At 36.7% G+C, this 18,433-nt stretch overlaps 2 protein-coding genes across 2 annotated transcripts in view; one reads left to right on the top strand and one right to left on the bottom strand.

Annotated features, from left to right (window-relative positions):
- LOC121948480 (testis-expressed protein 264) overlaps positions 1–14,649 on the bottom strand; it is a 46,428-nt gene extending 31,779 nt beyond the window's left edge. The window contains exons 1-2 of the mRNA XM_042493881.1: positions 14,222–14,649; positions 5,577–5,798 (exon numbers count right to left, since the gene is read on the bottom strand). Of these exons, the coding sequence (XP_042349815.1) occupies positions 5,577–5,798; positions 14,222–14,476 (477 nt within the window). The 5' untranslated portion in view covers positions 14,477–14,649. The remainder of the gene's footprint in view (positions 1–5,576; positions 5,799–14,221) is intronic.
- A 987-nt stretch (positions 14,650–15,636) lies between these two features.
- Positions 15,637–17,597, top strand: gpx1a (glutathione peroxidase 1a). The gene is made up of 2 exons (XM_042495084.1): positions 15,637–15,959; positions 16,912–17,597. The coding sequence occupies exons 1-2, from the start codon at positions 15,735–15,737 to the stop codon at positions 17,260–17,262; spliced, it is 576 nt and encodes a 191-aa protein (XP_042351018.1). The 5' UTR covers positions 15,637–15,734; the 3' UTR covers positions 17,263–17,597.
- Positions 17,598–18,433: the final 836 nt, after the last annotated feature.

Here is an 18,433-nt window from a genome sequence, read left to right as displayed (position 1 = left end):
AAAAATACTTGTTGAAAACATGGAAAACACTGTAAACTATACATTACTGAACTGTGGTATGAGACCGTTAAACTGTTTTTCATCATTTTCATGTACAAGGATTTTTGGACGGGCCTGAAATCATTTATTACTCATTTGTTTAACATAGTTTAAAAAATGAAATTAATCATGGCTCAATGATGCACTGTAGCCATCCTTCACATAATACTCCCCTTCTGTATAATAACTAACATTAGGGCAAACACATCAGTGATGTATAGTTCATCTCCTGTCAGTGGCGAGTTTGCTATGTTCCACGAGCTCTCGAAGCTCTTTCAGTCTAATAAATATGTGAATTAACATCTCTGTGAACTCTCTGAATACTGGACTGACATCACTTCTCTTGTGCTGCTTTCAGACACCTTTCACAAGTATTTAAACCTTTGAGCCCTGGGCAAATTAGTAAGAGTTCTTCCAAAAACATGGAGAAAAAGGCAATAAGCAACTCGGTAAGAAATTTATCACATATTGTAAGAAATTAGTAGATTTAGGAAGGGTTTTTTAAGCTAAGGGAGAATGCCTTTGAGAGAACGCCAGTGAAAAACTATTATTAACTTTCAGATGTTGGTTAGTTTTCATTATGTGTTGCTTGGAAAAGACATAAGGGCGCATGACATGACAGGTAATACATTTGGTTCTTTTAAATGCTCTGATAATTTCAAACTAGACAGTTGGTTTAGTCTGTTTGACAGCTTAGAAATGCCTGGATTTTCTTGGCAATATATTTTGGTTGTCACTCTTTGAATGCTGATGTGTAAATGCGCTCAGTAATATAATTAGGATTCAACTCTCAACCTGCATAGGGCAATGCTGTGTCTCAGAGAGGCCCCAGTTATCTGCATAAAGGAGCATTCTGGGTGAATATTGCGATGCAAGAGAATCAGTCTCCAGAAAGTAACACAGTGTTGAATACTGCAAGACATAAAAACTGAATTTCACTCTGACTTTTTCCCCCCTGAAATTGACTGATTTCAAGTGTTGCACAGTGTAGTTAGAGACCACAGGGGGAGGATAACATCATCCCTGTTCAGTCATTCAAGATCGAGCAGCTGTATTCAAATAACTGCATGACTTTCTTTTAATAACAAAATACTGCAATACAATGCCACGTTGCAAATGTACTGTAGAGCCAAAAAAAGAAAGAACAGTAAAGAAACAGCTGCAAACTCCACCTGCACAGAACAACTGTCCAACCTGGGAGTTACACCCCAAAAGTGTCATTCATGTTACAATTTTTATTAAACGGATATCAGGGCCTCTAAACATAACCACATGGTTTGGCATCAAATCTCTCACTTGATTTCATAGCTGTGAATAAAATGTGTTTGAGATCTAGAGCTCTTAAGTCTTTTTCTACCCTTTTGGTCCAAGGTCTATCTATCCACTAAATTACATAACAATAAATTCACATTTTAGACCTATACAGACAGGCATAAAATGTGTACATAATCCTCTATATATTCCACCCTCTATGTCTGCAATCCTCCGAAACAGGTCAATATGAGAGTTACATATCACTAATAGCTGGAGGGGCAATAATGGACAGAGGACAGAGAGCCACCCACAAGACACATTATAGACAGGAACTGCAGTACATTGGTTACTGCAATTAATACATTTAGACCCCCAGTTTATGAAGTTTATTTCATACATCTGGTTAAAACTAAGAATGTCTGACATGCCAGCCTGACAGAAACTCTTTCATCATGAAGGTTATAAAGTTCAGATTTGCTGAAACTGTATTAGAGAGGAGTTAATAAAACTTTGTCAAGGCTGTGATGCATCAGACATCAGAAACAGCTCCTACAATGACCATGAAGTTGAATCAATACCTGTTTAAAACAGCTTTAACAAAACACAAACGGATTTTTTTTATGAAAGCATAATATATTTCAGGTCTGTTTGCTGCAGTAGACTTGGTGCTGGGAGAAATTATAACTCCACTACTTTTGGCAGTGCCTAATGTAACTGATTATTTTTTCAAATGACATAATGCAATTACAGTTACAGAAATTTAAACAGGATCATTACTTGATACTTTTTTCTTGATCATAGCAGACAAATGCAGCCTATTTCATTGATTTTTTTAAGGATATTCATACAGAGAGACAGAAGGGGAGAAAAAGTGTAAGGTGGACTATTTCAGTCAATCTTTCTGGAAGTTATGACTAACTTTCTTCTGAACGCTGCTTTGTCACGTTTTTACTCACCAAGGACCAGCACATCCCTAGTCATGTGAATGCATCAATCAGCCCCGCTAACATTTTATCAGTAGTGATGACTAGCAGCGATTTACTTACAAGGAACATTTCCATGAATAGTTAACTGTTCAACCAAGAATCAACATTCTGTCTAATGAGAAATGAATTGTAGATGTCTTTAATTAGATTTACTGCAAGTCAATATTACATCATGTTGGCTTGGAATTTTAACTAGTCAAACAAAAAAAAAAAAAATTGCTGATAACTATAATTGCTATTATGGCTACTAATTAAATGTTAAAAGGGCATTCAATAGCATTGCACATTAACTGCATATAATGGCCAACAGTTTTGACAATTAAAGCCTGCTGTTCTGGAAATATGGGCATTAATTTTCCCTCCTCATGATCAAGGACAACAATAGACCTACAGTGATGAGTTGTAATGTTTGTAGGATTTTAATAACAAAGCATATACATCAGTAATGTTTTTGTTTTGCTTTTATTTAATTAGACCTATCTTGATTAGAAATAACTGACAGGGTGTCTGAGAAACAGTTGTTATTTCAGTTTACACTGCCAAAAAAGTTTTAAAAACTTGCGTTGCATGATTTGAAGGCCTGTGAGGCTACAATAAATAGGCTTTCAGAACATATCTATTGTGTTTTGTTGTTCCCCACCTTATTTTCCATCATAGTGATAATGGGTACAATTACAGATCGAATGTGACAGTTGTCTGAGGTCGCCATGGCCTTTATCTGCAAAATGTCACTCATTTTACTGTAACATGGAAACGAAAAATGACCACAAAGAGGTGCAAAGAAACTATAAAGATACACAGAACAACCAAGAAAAGGCACATAATGACCTCAGAGACAAAACCACAAAAAGATGCATACTGACTACAAAGAGATGCAAAAAAGACACAGACTGTGTGATTTTATCATCTGCAGGAGAGGCGGTGGGGCCTTTTGCATATCGATGCCAAAGGGGCCCATTTTCTCATAATCCACCCATGATAGCTAAGTGTGCATTAATAAGAGAATTAAAGCCGATATTTAAAATAAAAGCAACAGTTACTTTCCAACGTATTCTTTAATGTGCTGTATTGGTAAAGTAATTCAGTTGCTTTTGAGAAAAGTAACTAGTGATTGCAATTAATTAGTAATTTCTAGTAACTTGTGCAACAATGTTTTTAGCCCTAGCTAGAAATCCACTTTTCTACTATGCGTCCAAGCATATCACACTGTAGAAGCTATAATTCTTCTATATGATTCAATATTTATGTTACAGACAGAGAGGATCTGTTGATTATAAAATGCAACAATGTCTCCCAATATGGAGCTGAACAGCTACAAATAACAACAACCTGTAAGTGTTGAGACAACACAGTAAATTATGTGTAGCAAATGTAGAAACAATTATCGATAAAAGAAATATTATTGCTGGTAAAGGAGACTGATGTCTACTTTGATGGCTGTGTCTGCTGACCTCTCTGATAGGGTAAGTGCCACTGGAGCGGAGCCAGATTTAAACAGCGCCCAAGCAGATGGTAGAGGCCGCCAGACAGGACACACAAACACATTCCTCCAGCAGAAGCAGAGTGATTGAGACAACCCGTGGTGTTGCCACCTGTTTCAGCACACTGCATAATTAAACCACATCTACAAAACTCACGCCTCACAACAATGACTCACTTTCCCAGCATCCCTCAAGCAGCACTCAGTGAGATCATTCATCATAAAGTGCTAAAAGGAGCTCAAATTGTTCTCTTTCTTTTTCTCCTTTGTCTTCAAGTTCACTCCACACCTCCATATCTTTCCTGTACCATAAATCTCTTCCAGCTGTGCCACCTAACAAACACCTCCCAACCCCCCAGAGGATGTAAAGCGAGGATTTGACGTGCTTAGCTTTTCACAAAACACATTTCAATTCTCTGCCGCCTGAAAACACACAGTATGACTCAGATGTGCATGTGACCATCATGGGGTTAGATATTGATCATTTACTTGCCACGCAAGCCCACCTTAGCGTTAGCAATGATTCATTCTATCATGCACACATGCATTTCACATCACATGCTTTCTTTCCTTTTCTTGCCATTTAAACAAGCACACAGGCCTTGGCTCATAATGGCTATTTATTACACCTATTCCCATTTTAGGAATATAAAATATTTTATACTGAGTCAAAACAGAATCATTGACAGCCTATTATCTGTTTATGTAGTATACATGCTCTATGGGTGTTATAGTGGCACTTTGTGTGCTGACTTAATGTGCAGCCAGCTTTGTGGGAACACTGAGGCCCACGGGACAAGTACTGTATGTACGTCTGATGCTAATGATGCTGTGTCAACATACAGTATGTTTCACTGTGGTTAGTTCTGTTTTCCTTTACACACGTGTTTAGGTCAGGGGGCTACGGGACTCCCAACAACATTGCATAAAATTGAGTTTAACTCCTCCACTCGACATGTCGAAGTATCCTTTAGCAAGATACTGAACCCCAATTTGCTTCTGATGGCTGTTCAATCAGTGTGTGAATGTGTTTCAGTGTTTAAAAACTGAATAGCAGGTGGTACGGTAGCTATGGTTACTATTAAAATATATATATGTGTTAATGGGTGAGTGTGACATGTCGTGTGAAAACGCTTTGAGTGGTAGGTCTATACTATACAGTTTATATATACATACACACACACACACACACACACACACACACATAGTGTATATATCATATTAGATAATAATATGTTCAATTTATGTTAATGTTTATTTAATTAGATTTAGAAAGCAAGGGAATTGGGTACTTTTTTTACATACACAATTAGGATCAAGGGCAAAGGTTTTGTTTCTGTATTTGAGGAGAACACCAAATAGGGGCTTGGAAGTCCTCTAACAGAAGACTTTGGGCTTCAAAAACCTTATTTGCTGCATTCTAGTGAATTATTTTACACCAAGATTTGCCTTTTCTTCATGAATTCTTAGTGTAAGTGTCTTTAACTTCCCATCCATCACATATTATGATATTGAAGGCTACATGTCCCTGGTGTCCTGCCTGAAATCTACTGGGACTGTAGATGCATAGGAAGCATGTGTCCAAGCATGTGTGACAGTTATGTAGAGGGTGTTAGTGTAAGAGTATACCTTAACGATTTTACGATTATTAAGCCTTACTATATCACATTTCCTGAATGGAGCATTTGCTTTCTTGTCATTTTAATGATCAAATAATTGATTATTGACAAAAAAGAAATAATCTCAAGATTATTTGTAGTGACATGCAAAATTTAAATGTATGTTAGTGGTGGAAAGGAGTCCAAAGGACATGGTACCTTGATGTAGTGACCCAGCCGTGGGTAAACTCTTCTTATTCCCAGGAGGATTGAGAAATACGTCGTGTGAGGGAACGAGGTAGTGACCACGTGTGTGACTTCGGGAAAGGAAAAGACATTAAAGCCAGATGTCTCATAGCTATTTAAAAGCTCCTCGTCTGCCTTGTTTTCTCCCTCGCTCAGAATACTGCCGACAGCGCAGCGGCATTGTGGCTCGGGCACCTAGGAACAAGGACCAAATGAACAAATAAATAAAGGTGGATATGAGAGAACATATAAACAAGAGAGACTGATGGATACTTTAGGTAGATAGGAAAGATAAATAGAAAAGGTGGGTAGATAGAAATAGAGATATATAGATAGAGAGATATAGAGAGTAATGTATTAAATTGTACAAACGCTGCAGTGAACTGTATTGGTAGAGTGCAATTATCAAATGCAGTTATCAAAACTATGGTGCTTTTACTGATAATTCATCGCTGACTATTTACTACTATAGTTTTGAGTAAATATTTGCAGCTGTTTTTTGTTTGTTTTTGTCCTTGTGTTTTTTTTTCACCATCTACCACTAAGAGGAGATCCACTGAAATTTTGTTGTACATTTGTGCAATGACAAAGTATTCTGTTCTTTATTGTCTTGTATAAAAATCAAAAATGGACAGCATTCAGTACAATACAGAGCCTGTATGCGGCACCTCTATTAATATCTATATGTAATGAATTAATGCATGTAATATATGTAAAACATTATTTTTTTGGATTGTTTTGGCAGTAACATATTTTTGTTTAAAAGCTTTTTTGAACTAGACAGACAGACAGACAGACAGATAGATAGATAGATAGATAGATAGATAGATAGACACGCACACTGTCTAAACCAGCATTTGACCTTTCCCTTTTCCTTCAGTACAGCAGCACTGACGGAGAAATTAGTGCTCTGAAGCAAAAAATGCTATCTGGCAATTTCAGAACAATTCTTGATGCTTGCTAAGTTTTTTTGCAGGGACTTATTGTACAAAAACACTACATCATCTTTTTCTAGCCAGTCTGTCTCTTTGAAAAAAGGTGGGGGAAACTGTGAAATGTCATCTACAGTACCATCAACATTTCCAGAGTACCCGTCTGCAAAGACTGATGAGTCATAAACACTCGGGTGTAGTGTACCGTAATTTTATGTAGTAGTGCATAGTATACATTAAAAAAACAATATGATGTGAGCAAAATAGATATCCTCTCTGGTGTCATCCAGGTGCCAAATTTAAGCAGAAAATATTCTCATTAATCTGAGCTCTAATTGGAGAATTTGGCAGCGCAGCAATTATTGCTCCATCCTCTGCTCTGAGCACCACAGTGCCCATTAAAAAAAAGAAGAAAAGGGAGACACTCTTTACAAATGAATACTCTTGGGACATCCAAGACTTTCTCCCCACTGTGCTGAGCTGAGCACTGCTGAAGGCTCGTGTAATAAATAAGCTGCAATGGTCCAATTTGTCCATAAACCTATCAATGCTACGCTTCAAGCACAGCCAGCGTGTCTGAGAACTGCTATTTTTTTCTCTGTTCCTCAACACGCAAAGCCAGTCATGGGTAGAAGTGTGATGTTCACTGTGCACTGCAGACTAAGCTACTTTTTTTTTTACACAGCTGCACATTTGAAGTTTCAAAACACACGCAAACAGAAATAATGCAAGAAGTGAGAAATCAGCATACAATTATCTAACTTGAGATTTATTTGGTGTCAGCAGATGAACAGATGATCCTACTTTGAGTATTATTATGAATAAAGTCTGCTAATCAACATAAATCTTAGGTGGTAGAATGGTTTTGTGTATTTGAATAACTTTGTGATAAATTCTGATTGTCACAGTTTGTTTTTTCTATGGTGCAATCCATAGCTTAACTCTTGGTAGATCTGACATAATTCATCAATTAATCAGTTAGTCGATCAATTTGTTTGAGCAATTTTTAAGCAGCAAATCAGATCAGCTGTTCAAAATGGATATTCGACGGTTCAATGCTCCGTGTGACAGCAGCATTCATTTAAAATATTACACAAGCTAATAGCACTGAGGACAGATTGGGTATGTGCGACAACATTTTTGCAGATACTAGATATCAAACAAAAGCCAGAGACTGTGTCACATAAACTCAATTCACCACTTCTAAGCAGAGGAGAGACAACTATGTTATGTCAAAGCCTTATGGTGCAAAGCCTCTCCTCCTCTGTACCTCTGCCTGCATGTCAGCATGCTGTCTGTGCCAAAGACTAGTGTGAAAGTCAAGAGCACTTACACAGCGGCAAAATCTGGGGACCAAAAGGTCAAAAGAGGTACACTTCATACAATCTCAGTTGACTCAGGGGTCGCCAACAGATGATTCAGATCTCCATCTTTAAAGAGGTAGCTTTCTACCGGTTCAGTTCAGTTCAGTTTCAGTTATTCACAAAAAAAACTGGTACAACAATTCTTGAGACATCATGGAAATTTGAAATGAGACACTCTGATAAGCCACCTAAAAAAGCAGATAGTGTTTAAATGTTTTTATTGACACATTGCCTAGATTTAAGAAAAGGAAAGTACATGTATTATACAGTAACATTTGTAACCTATACAAAACTCAAGAATCTAAGAACTTAACTACTTTAACACGAACTACTATGTTCCCATAACATTTATTCCATCAGTCTAAATATTGGTTAAATGGGTAAAACACAATAAGTGGAAATAACAGTACAAGTTAAATAGAGTGGAGAGTAGAGTAGTTTAGAAGTCCTCAGCTGTCATATTTTTATAAAACAGAAACAGACACTGGCATATTTACAATGTAATTAATCTCATTATACCTGTGGACCTCTGCAAACCACACTAAAGCTCAAACATTTCCATTTTTTGTCAAGATTTTGTATTATTACTTTGTTTAACTGTTAGTTTCCGGCTCTATCCCCAGGTACAGAATCTTTATCTTGAGTCAAGTTGTGGAGAATAAATACTGCAGTCTGAGTTGAGAACAGTTTCCGATGTGTATTGTTTTCTCCTGCCAAGAAGTTATAGATTTTTCCTCCCATGTGTTGGCATTTTGGTCACACATGAAGCAACAAACATACATACAACCCTTGGCTGTATATAGGATGCACGTGATGGGTGAAAAGGGCCAGAATCCAGAAAATACCACTGGATATCTCTAAGATTATCTGGAGAATATAGATTCCTTGTGATGCATATTCTGAGTTTTGTTTATATGGGCCATATCAGATCAAGCATGGACTCAATCTGCATTGTGAGGACATATATTGGATACCAGATACATCTAATTTTTGTCATGTATGTTTTTCATTTATGACCTTATGTTATGTCTGGAAATATCCAACACTGATATTTTACAGATGACAGGTAAACTTAACTTTCTTTGTGTAGTAAGCTTGCAAGGCTTTGGATGCCCAGTGGAGATGATGAAGGGCAGCTTCATAAAGACTCACAGAAAAAGATATGATCTTCATCAAATGTCCACAATCTTTAAAGAAACATCTATTAACAAGTGCAAATCATAGCGACTGTCAGTACAGTTTAAAGAAAAGTCAGAAGAGCTGGCCGAACTAAAATATGTCAAAACTTACAAAAGACATTGATTTTAAATATCCGGCTAATAGCTTGATTGATCTTATTTTAAGTATCAAAAGTACATTTTGGAAACAACACATACTTCTGACACTTTGGATGTTTCAGGGGCTCACAGTGGGGAGTCTGAGCCTAGTGGATTTATTAATCATCACAGGACTCCATGTCGGGAGTTCAAGAAGAAAGAACGAGCACCAAAAGCACCAGCCTCTGTCCACAATCTTTGTTTTGCTTCTCTGCACTCATCAAGACACTAGTGTGCCATCTTTTGATGTTTCTTCAACTCAGTGACAGCTCATCTGCAGCAAAAAGTTTCCGAAATCCAACTGAAGGAACAACGGGCTTCGTGTCTCTGTTGCACATAGGCTGAATTGACTTTGTTAAGGCAACAAAGTAAGAAAGGCAAACTGTCTTCACCAGCATACAAAGTACTTTCCTTCCGCGCTCAGATTTGGAGAGGCTCACTTTTTAAATCTTTTACTGACTTTCTGAGAGGACAAGTATCGGAGAGATTTTCTGCTATTTCATCATTCACCACAAAAACAAACTTTCGGACTGATACACATTTCCTGACCAGCCCCTGCTTCAGCTGCCATGCCCGCAGCTTTCATCGTATTGTGACCCAAACATGGGTCCCTGAAGATGGGCAGACACATGTGTCATTTCACCACCATTCCACTTGTCACATAGCTTTTTATTCATGTCTCAAGGACCACAAATCATGACCCCGATCGAGTACTTGGAATATCAAGCTTGACAGAAAACCACATGATCCACACCCGTTACCGCCCTCTGACGATTGTCAAAGTTGGATGCAGAGGAGGAGCTGAAGGGTAGAGGTGAAGTGGGCGCACTGGGTCAGAAGCCCCTCCACCAACCCACCCCCCACCCCCGACCCGGGCTTTGAAACTATGGAGGGGCTGGAGGAGAAGTGTGAATTAAGTGGGGCCCCAGAATATGTGTTAGCCATTTAAGGGAACAGACAGAGCTGCTCCAGCCCTGTATCCATGGCAACCATCCAAGGACCAACTCAAGTCCTTGTTGAGGTCTTTTGTTTCTCCAGAGGAAGTGATTAAAGGAAGTAAAAGTGAAAAAACCGAGAACAGAGGATGAGACTAGCCACGCTGACACTTATCCTCTGTCAGCTGCACTTTTGAAAATCTTTCTCACTGCAAATATCAATGGACAGTGTCTCTCTGTTTAGACACCAAATACCAGTCCCCTATCTGAGAGCGCTCTCTCGGGCTCCTGACGCTGAGACTGAATGGCATCCTGAGGCTCCGACGCTAATGAGCTGAGATCATTACGCCAATTATTTTAACTTAGATCAGGACTTGGCTGTGACTCTGTGCAGAGGAACTAGGACCCAATGTTAGCCTAATTGCTGGCTTGGGAAAAAAAGAGGATGAGCATCACAAAAGTGTTTTTGAAGCAGAGCTGAACTCTGGATACATTCCATCAGGTTGTTGTGCATCAGGCTACAGCAGGGTTAGCACCACTTAAGTCAATACTGTTGAAAGGCAGCTCTGTAAATGGCAGACATCAACTGGTTGACCGAGAACACATGCAAATATTCGAGTTCAGTAATACTGCCTCTCATAATTTATTCAGTACTAGGGGTGGGAATCACCAGAGGCCCCATGATACAAGATTATCATGATACTTGAGTCACAATATAACATTATTGTGATTTTTAAATGTTATTCAATATGCTGGATATTGAAAAGAAACTAGGGATGTCCCGGTAGGAGTGGAAGGATCTGTATCGGGCCCAAACGATGCATTTTTTAGTTGATAAGGAGTGTATTTTGAGCACGTGCCCTGCCTGATCCTTTGTTTATGTTCGCCGTCACACAGGTGTCATAAACGGAGAGCATGATTTCAGCAGATATTCAGGTTTTACTGTAATGCTGCTACTCCAATAAGTCGTTTTTTTTTTTTTATTCACCTTGAGCTGCTACAAACAAAGTGGAACTGAAATTTTTGTTGTTTATTTTTTGTGAACTAGTTTTACTATAATGCTGTAATAAAAATTGACTGATTTTATTTGTTTTGACTGGGAATATTAAAATTCAACTATAACACTATTTTGAGGGGGAATTGTGATTATATTATGTATCTATGGTGTTCTGTAGTTTTATTACAATGCTGCACTTGATTTGAAAGCAATTTATAAGGACATTTTAACTTGCTTGCTTGGTTATTTTATCTCTAAAAATTCTGCACTAAGTGGAATTGTGATAAGAGCCTTATAAAAATATTTTAGCTTGTTTACTTTGTTATATAGCTAAAATAAAATGAAATTAAAAAAAACAGAATAGGAAGTGCTTGGATGCAGACATTTTTTTTAATTGCACTGTAGAAATATCTAACTATCATGCATATAGACTGGACTGATTTTAACAACTTTAAAGTACTTTAAGTGTGCACTGTGCAGCTGTATTATTGGTATTGGCAGATACTCAATATTAAATGACTCAGATCAGATTGAAGTTTTCAGTCTATTCATCTCACAGGTGCTGTTGAATTGTACTGCATTATACTGACAGATGTTTTTTTATTATTTTGTCCTTACTACACACATTTGTTGGTTACAGCTTTTTATGTGAGATTTTCCTGCTTTTCTTTATCATTTACGGCAAGAAATAATGATGCTTTGAATTTCTGACTGTTTGGACAAAAGAAGCAAACTGAAGACATGATTCTGGGTTCTAGGGAATTGTGATAATTATTTTTTTCCAAGATTGTTGGACAATTTCTTAGATTAAACCATAGATTATCTGCAGATTAGTTGATAATGAAAATAATTGTTAGCTGCAGTTCTATTCTGTTTAAAATGAGATACACAGAGAAAAGTCTGTCTTTACATTTGAGAAGTTGAAACCAGACAAGCATTTCAGCTTAAAAAAATACTTCATTGATTCTTTTTTTCAAATCAATGGAGGCTGCATGTTACATCTTATTATTGTGATATTACATTACTGGAGATATCTTCATTATTATCATTATATCTGATCTCATCTCCACTGTATACTCTCATGGAGGTCGTTTAGAGGTCAGCATTTTTGCTCCAGCAAAAACAGCCAGCTACATTCAGTATTAGCATGGCAGACTGTGCACCATTGTTACTTGAAACTTCAGACACTCCGTAGTTCAACAAACTGTACTGCTTAATAATTTCAAGGTGCTGCTCCTTTTCTCATCCCTCCTCATTCTGTTTGGGGGGAGTGAAAAAAACAACTCATGCTGGACTCCCTTTAAAATATGGGAACTAGCACTGCATGATTTTGGAGACCCCAGAGAGTGAGCAGGATTCAGTATCAGGGAAACAGTTCCAGCAGATATTATTTCCTGCTGCTTGTAGACACTGAGATTTTGGGACGACTGGAGTTCACACAAGGGAACGGTTTGGAATGCAGGAAAACATCTCACACAGAGATCCAACTTTCTAATTGTGTTTTTAGCAGTAAATGAGACCACAAGTGCTTCAGTCACATTCACAGTTTACCCAGTTTGGCCCTTGATCTTTATGGAACTCCAAAATAGCTAATGGCTAACCCTGTTTTATTTCATACTGGCATCATTCCCAAGTGACACTTAGACTTTACTCTCAACAAGAGCAACAACAACACCAGTGCAATTTGATTTACACAAGTAGTTGCTGCTGTGAGGACTCCAGGCTAACAAGACAAGCTATTCATCTGACTGTCAGAGGGTGAATCCAACACAACCTGCCTGAAAATTGTTTGATTAACTGACTGATGGAATATGTTTGATGATTACAAATACCCAATGGCTCTGCACAGCTGTAGACGAATTACACTCCCTTGTGGCTAATTTGTATGTGGCCCTGCAACACACAACGCATCAAAAACACCAATCAAACACACATTTATATCAAATCAGCAGATGAATCTGACTCTCCAAATAAGGTTATTGTTGGTGGCAAGGAGTTTATTGAAAGAGCTTATCCCTGCAGTTAGACTCAACAGATCTCATTTAAACTTCAAAATCAGCGGAAGATAAGATCAATATCATAAAATTCAATTCGGTTGTACACTGTAAAAACTGACAAATGGATCTTACTTAAAATAATCTTGAAAACCAATTGTCTTTAAAAAAAAAAAAAAAAGGAAAGCAAATATAACTATAAATCTTAATTTATGTTTATTTTATAGCTAAGTATTAGCTTTACTTGGAATTTATCAGTATTTACTTAATTTAGTAAATATAACTCAATTTAAGTAAGTTTAACGATGGGATATCAAGTACAAGTATATTTACTTAAAAATTTCAAGGCAGTCAGTCTCCAAGATTTTTTTTGGTAAAAGAAACTTGTCAGGTTTTACAACAATCTATTTCTAACAATTTGTTGATTTGTTGTGATAAATGCTACTGTAGGTAGGTGACATACTTCATTGCTCTGATCCAGTATGGTTTGTATTTATTTATATATAGCCATTTCCATGTCATTAAGTGTCCTATTGTTACATATTCCTATAGACCGAAGATTAAGGCTTAAGGTTTGGGACTACATCTCAAGACCTCAAATGAACAGCTCCAAAATGCACATGGATAGCCTAATATGTTATGACATCTCTGACATCTGAATCCACAAAACACACCACACCCTGTCCAGCTGATATTACACGAGGGAAAACACAAAAACCAGTCAGTGCCAAAAGTCTTTGTAAAATGCTGAGTAAAGTTAAGAGACTGAATGACAGGATAACATGAAATGGCACAAACTGTTGAGTCAAAAAAGATACATTCAAAAATTTAAACTGGATACATGAAATTATTCAAACCATCAACTTTTTACCTGCTGGGAAATGATTTATCTTCGACCACTTCAACCGTTTTAAGAGAATTACTTTATCGCCATCTAGCGTTCATATAACACCGCTCACATTGCAAAATCTCCCTAATTTAAAATCTGACTGGAAACCGTGGAAAAACGGTAACACTGATACATTATTTTTTTTAAAAAGCACTGCAGTACTACTTAAATGTTACGCAATGTGTGTTTACCTTTTGGGGGTCGTCGTAAAATATTCCGATACATGGCAGCTTTGGTCCAATACTGTGAGACTCCTTAAAAACTTGTCCGCAGTTTTTGTACGGTCCTTCTTTGAACTTGTAGGCGAATGTAATCTTCCTTATGGGAGGAGAACCAGTCATTACGGTGATGTCTGCGAAGAGTCCCGAGTACAAAATATAACCAGCTACTGTTACAAGACTTAAAAACAGGCTGATGACCGCAAACACACTGAGCCAGTCTGGCATGTTAGCTTGTTAAACGGCGGGCAGGTAGCGTTATCGAACTTTTTCTGAACCCCTAATGCAGCTATTACAATTTCTGGTGTCGGGTTAATATTTTCAGGAAATGTTTGGTCGTTTTCAGTTGGTAATTGTCCTTGAATGAACTTTAAATCAAGCAGTAAAAATAACAAATTGCCCAGGACTTCCTGGAATGTACCATTCATGCCGACCAAGGCGGGTAGGGGGGGATTAGTTTCAAACAAACGTGTAAAACTCTTAAAAAGAAAACAAGCCCACCCAAAAAAAACATTTTTATAATTTAGATTTGCTGTTCGTGTATGTGTGTACAGCTTATATTTGCAAAAATCGATTGATAAATGTTAGACAAGTACCAACTTTTGTAATCGGTCCCTACGTTATTGCGATGCCCCTTTCCCTCTTTCTAACGTTTACAACTTATTCTGAAAGGAAGTAAAGTAGGTGACCTCGTGACACAACAGTTCAGACTCTATGTATCTGAATAAATCTAGTAGACCATCAAGAAACGGTGGGTGAACTGATTTACCATATTTGGCCAATAATCAATATTAAGCTGTGTGGTAGGTGCATCATGGCAATCTACTTCCCTGATACTGATTTTTTTTCTCTCCTTACACTTCATTGAATACATTCAACACATTCGATATTTTCCTGATACAAGTTGTATAAAAATATGTTATAGTAAAAACATAAATGAATAAACTGTGCAATAAATAAACTGTAGGGAAACAGCAAAAATAAAAACTCTTCAGGATCTGCTAAACAGATGGAATAAAACTGAATGAATGAAACATTTGAAAATGTTTCATTTTTATTATATATTATATATATATATATATATATATAATATATATATATATATATATATAATTTCAGGTTTACTTGTAGAAACTAATTTGTAACAAAACATCATATTTTTTCTTTATCTTCTTATACTTTTTGTGGACATTTTTTTTTTAAATAATTAAAGCTGTCAGGTATTTTGATTTATTGTGATGTCTGGCGAAGTAGTGGAGTAAAAGTTGGCTATAAAATAGGATAAAATGAGAAGACTCAAGTAAAGTACAAGTATTTAGTTACATTCCACCACCAGAGTTGGTTGACAACTATACAGTATATCCGCCCCATGAAAAAGAGGGCTGGACTTGTTGACATTGAACCTGCTTTATAGAGGTGCGTCGTGCTTCTTTCTTCCCTTCTTACGTGTACTAACTACATTTTTATAAATTCGGGATTCACGAAAATGGCTGGGAACGTGAAAGGGTTTTACGACCTGACAGCTAAGCTTCTGTCTGGAGAAATGTTTAGTTTCTCTTCACTGAAGAGGAAAGTTGTTCTCATTGAGAATGTGGCGTCTCTCTGAGGAACAACAACCAGGGACTACACTCAGATGAACGAGCTCAGCAGCCGCTACTCTGCCAAGGGACTCGTTATTCTGGGTGTGCCCTGTAATCAGTTTGGACATCAGGTAAGCCATGTGTGCATTCAAAAGTGGCTGATATGCTCAGTTTTCTCATGGGAGGATATTATTTACATAGGCTAAGCCCATTTAGAGCAAAATCTGATGTGTCGAAGACTTTCAAACAGCTGGCATATGTTCGTGCTCAGACTATAGAACAAAAGCCAATATGGAGCTTGCCGCTTGTTAATTACATACATTTTAATATTGTCATCAAGACATTTGACGTGTTATTCTATATATTTTATATATTCTTATTGTTCTTCCTACTTACTGTGAGGGACACTGTTTTATGCATTGTATTATAGCATATGGCGCGCAGTTTTATATTTGTACACACATCTATAATTGTAAGTATTCGTATACTAGAGCTAATTGTTTCTTATTATAGCTGTATTTGTACTTTATATTTTACACACTTGACACGCTCAGCACATTACACATATTTATTATTTTCAAATATTCACATATACAAGTGCTAACCGTTTTATTATTACTGTTTTTATATTTTATATTTTTACATAAGCTACTTTGTGCTGGTACTTATTTCTACTTCCTTGAAATGTACATAAATGTACATTTCAAATGTTATAGTGATTTCCATATTACATAAACTAATCTAAAACTTCTTCATAGATTTTGTATATAAAAATATAAATCTGCAAAAAAACTATGGCTGCAGCTGTCAGATAACATAGTAAAAAGTAGAGCATTCATTCTTTCTTTCATTCATTCATTCAATACTTTTCTCTGAAATACAGCCTATATGTAGAAAGAATAAAGAAATATAAAATGGAGATACTCAAGTGAAACACAAGTACCATACAAATGTCGTGCAGCACAGTGAGAAATGTACCAATAGTCTCATTTTTTGGGTTGAATCAAACCTCAAGTTGTTTTTAATCAATATGATTGCATACTCTCCATAATGTAAGTGAATTTGCTGTCTTTTTTATAACAGGAGAACTGCAAGAATGATGAAATCCTTAAGTCTCTCAGGTATATCCGTCCAGGGAACGGCTTTGAACCCAACTTCCAGCTCCTGGAGAAGGTGGACGTGAATGGAAAGGATGCCCACCCCTTGTTTGTATATCTGAAGGAAAAGCTTCCATTCCCCAGTGATGATGCCATGGCTCTCATGACTGATCCAAAGTTCATCATGTGGAGTCCCGTCAGAAGGAACGACATCTCCTGGAATTTTGAGAAGTTCCTGGTCGGCCCTGATGGGGAGCCTTACAAGCGCTACAGCAGAAAGTTCCTTACCATTGACATTGAGGCAGATATTAAAGAGCTACTTAACAGGGTCAAGTAAAGTATGTTACAACATGCACTGGGTGGCTGTAAAGTATATTACTTATGACCAGCCTGGCCGAAAGGATTAATCAGTAAACATCTGTTTTAGGTATTTCATCATGTTTTGTCCTCCTTCAATGTTTCACTCAAAGTTTGTGATATTTCCAGAGTAGTACACTATGGTTGGTCAGCCTTATTACTCAATGAAGATGCTCTTTGAAACCTTTTTGTGAGAGGAATTTCTGATGAACATGTAAAAGACTGACTGTGTCACTGTGTGTTACTCATATCACAACTATCTTCATTGTCTACGCTTAAAAAGGAGAAATAAAAATGCAATGTCATTACTCTTTATATAATGTCATTACTCTCAATATTAACTTTATTAATATTTCACCTGTTATATAATCATGTGTAAAAATTGAGCTTTTTTAGGAGCTGTTCTTCATTATCAAAGTGTGTGTGTGTAAACCACTTTTACCCAGGTTTAAGGGTTCACAGATAAGTTATTTAAAATACAAATACAAGCATTTAAAGTAGAATGTCCTCCCTCTAAGCAAAATAAAAAACACAACTCCCTCCCCAGTGATTTGATTTTATTTGATATGGAAATTTACTTCAAACATAAAAAAAAGAGAATTCCTGCACACTATCCAAATTCTTGCAAGAAAACTTAATTCAATTCACATGTTTTGGTCGTTAGACCTTCATAGGTTTTTTAACCTGAAATGATGTTCAGGTAAAAAAGTTTTGTTATAAGTATTTTGACAGAGTGCGGGAATCCTATTTCTATGGATATTTTCCCCCCATGCACCTACTGACACATTTTGGAAGGTGCCCATGAGCCTCCACATTCAAGAACAACAAAAATAAGAGAAACAGAAATGATCATACAAACAAGATGACACAGAAAAAAGTAATATTTACAGACAATGAAAAGCAAAGCAAAATAAATGGTCAAACACTTAATCACTTGATTGACATATTCAGAAAGAGTGAGAAGAAGTACAAACGTATTTAATCCAAACCCTTCTCCATAGGTCATTGATTCTAAATCAATACTCTAATTAATTTTTTACAACTTGTTAAATGTAATAATTATTACCTTTTTTAATCATACAAAAAAAGTCATTATACTGCATTATTATTTATTATTATAAATCCATTAATGATACAATATTCTTATCAAA

The sequence above is a fragment of the Plectropomus leopardus genome, chromosome 2 (assembly GCF_008729295.1).
Source record: "Plectropomus leopardus isolate mb chromosome 2, YSFRI_Pleo_2.0, whole genome shotgun sequence".
Classification (NCBI taxonomy): domain Eukaryota; kingdom Metazoa; phylum Chordata; class Actinopteri; order Perciformes; family Serranidae; genus Plectropomus; species Plectropomus leopardus.
The sequence above is the reverse complement of the archived record's forward strand: the minus strand, read 5'-3'. Positions and strand labels throughout refer to the sequence as shown.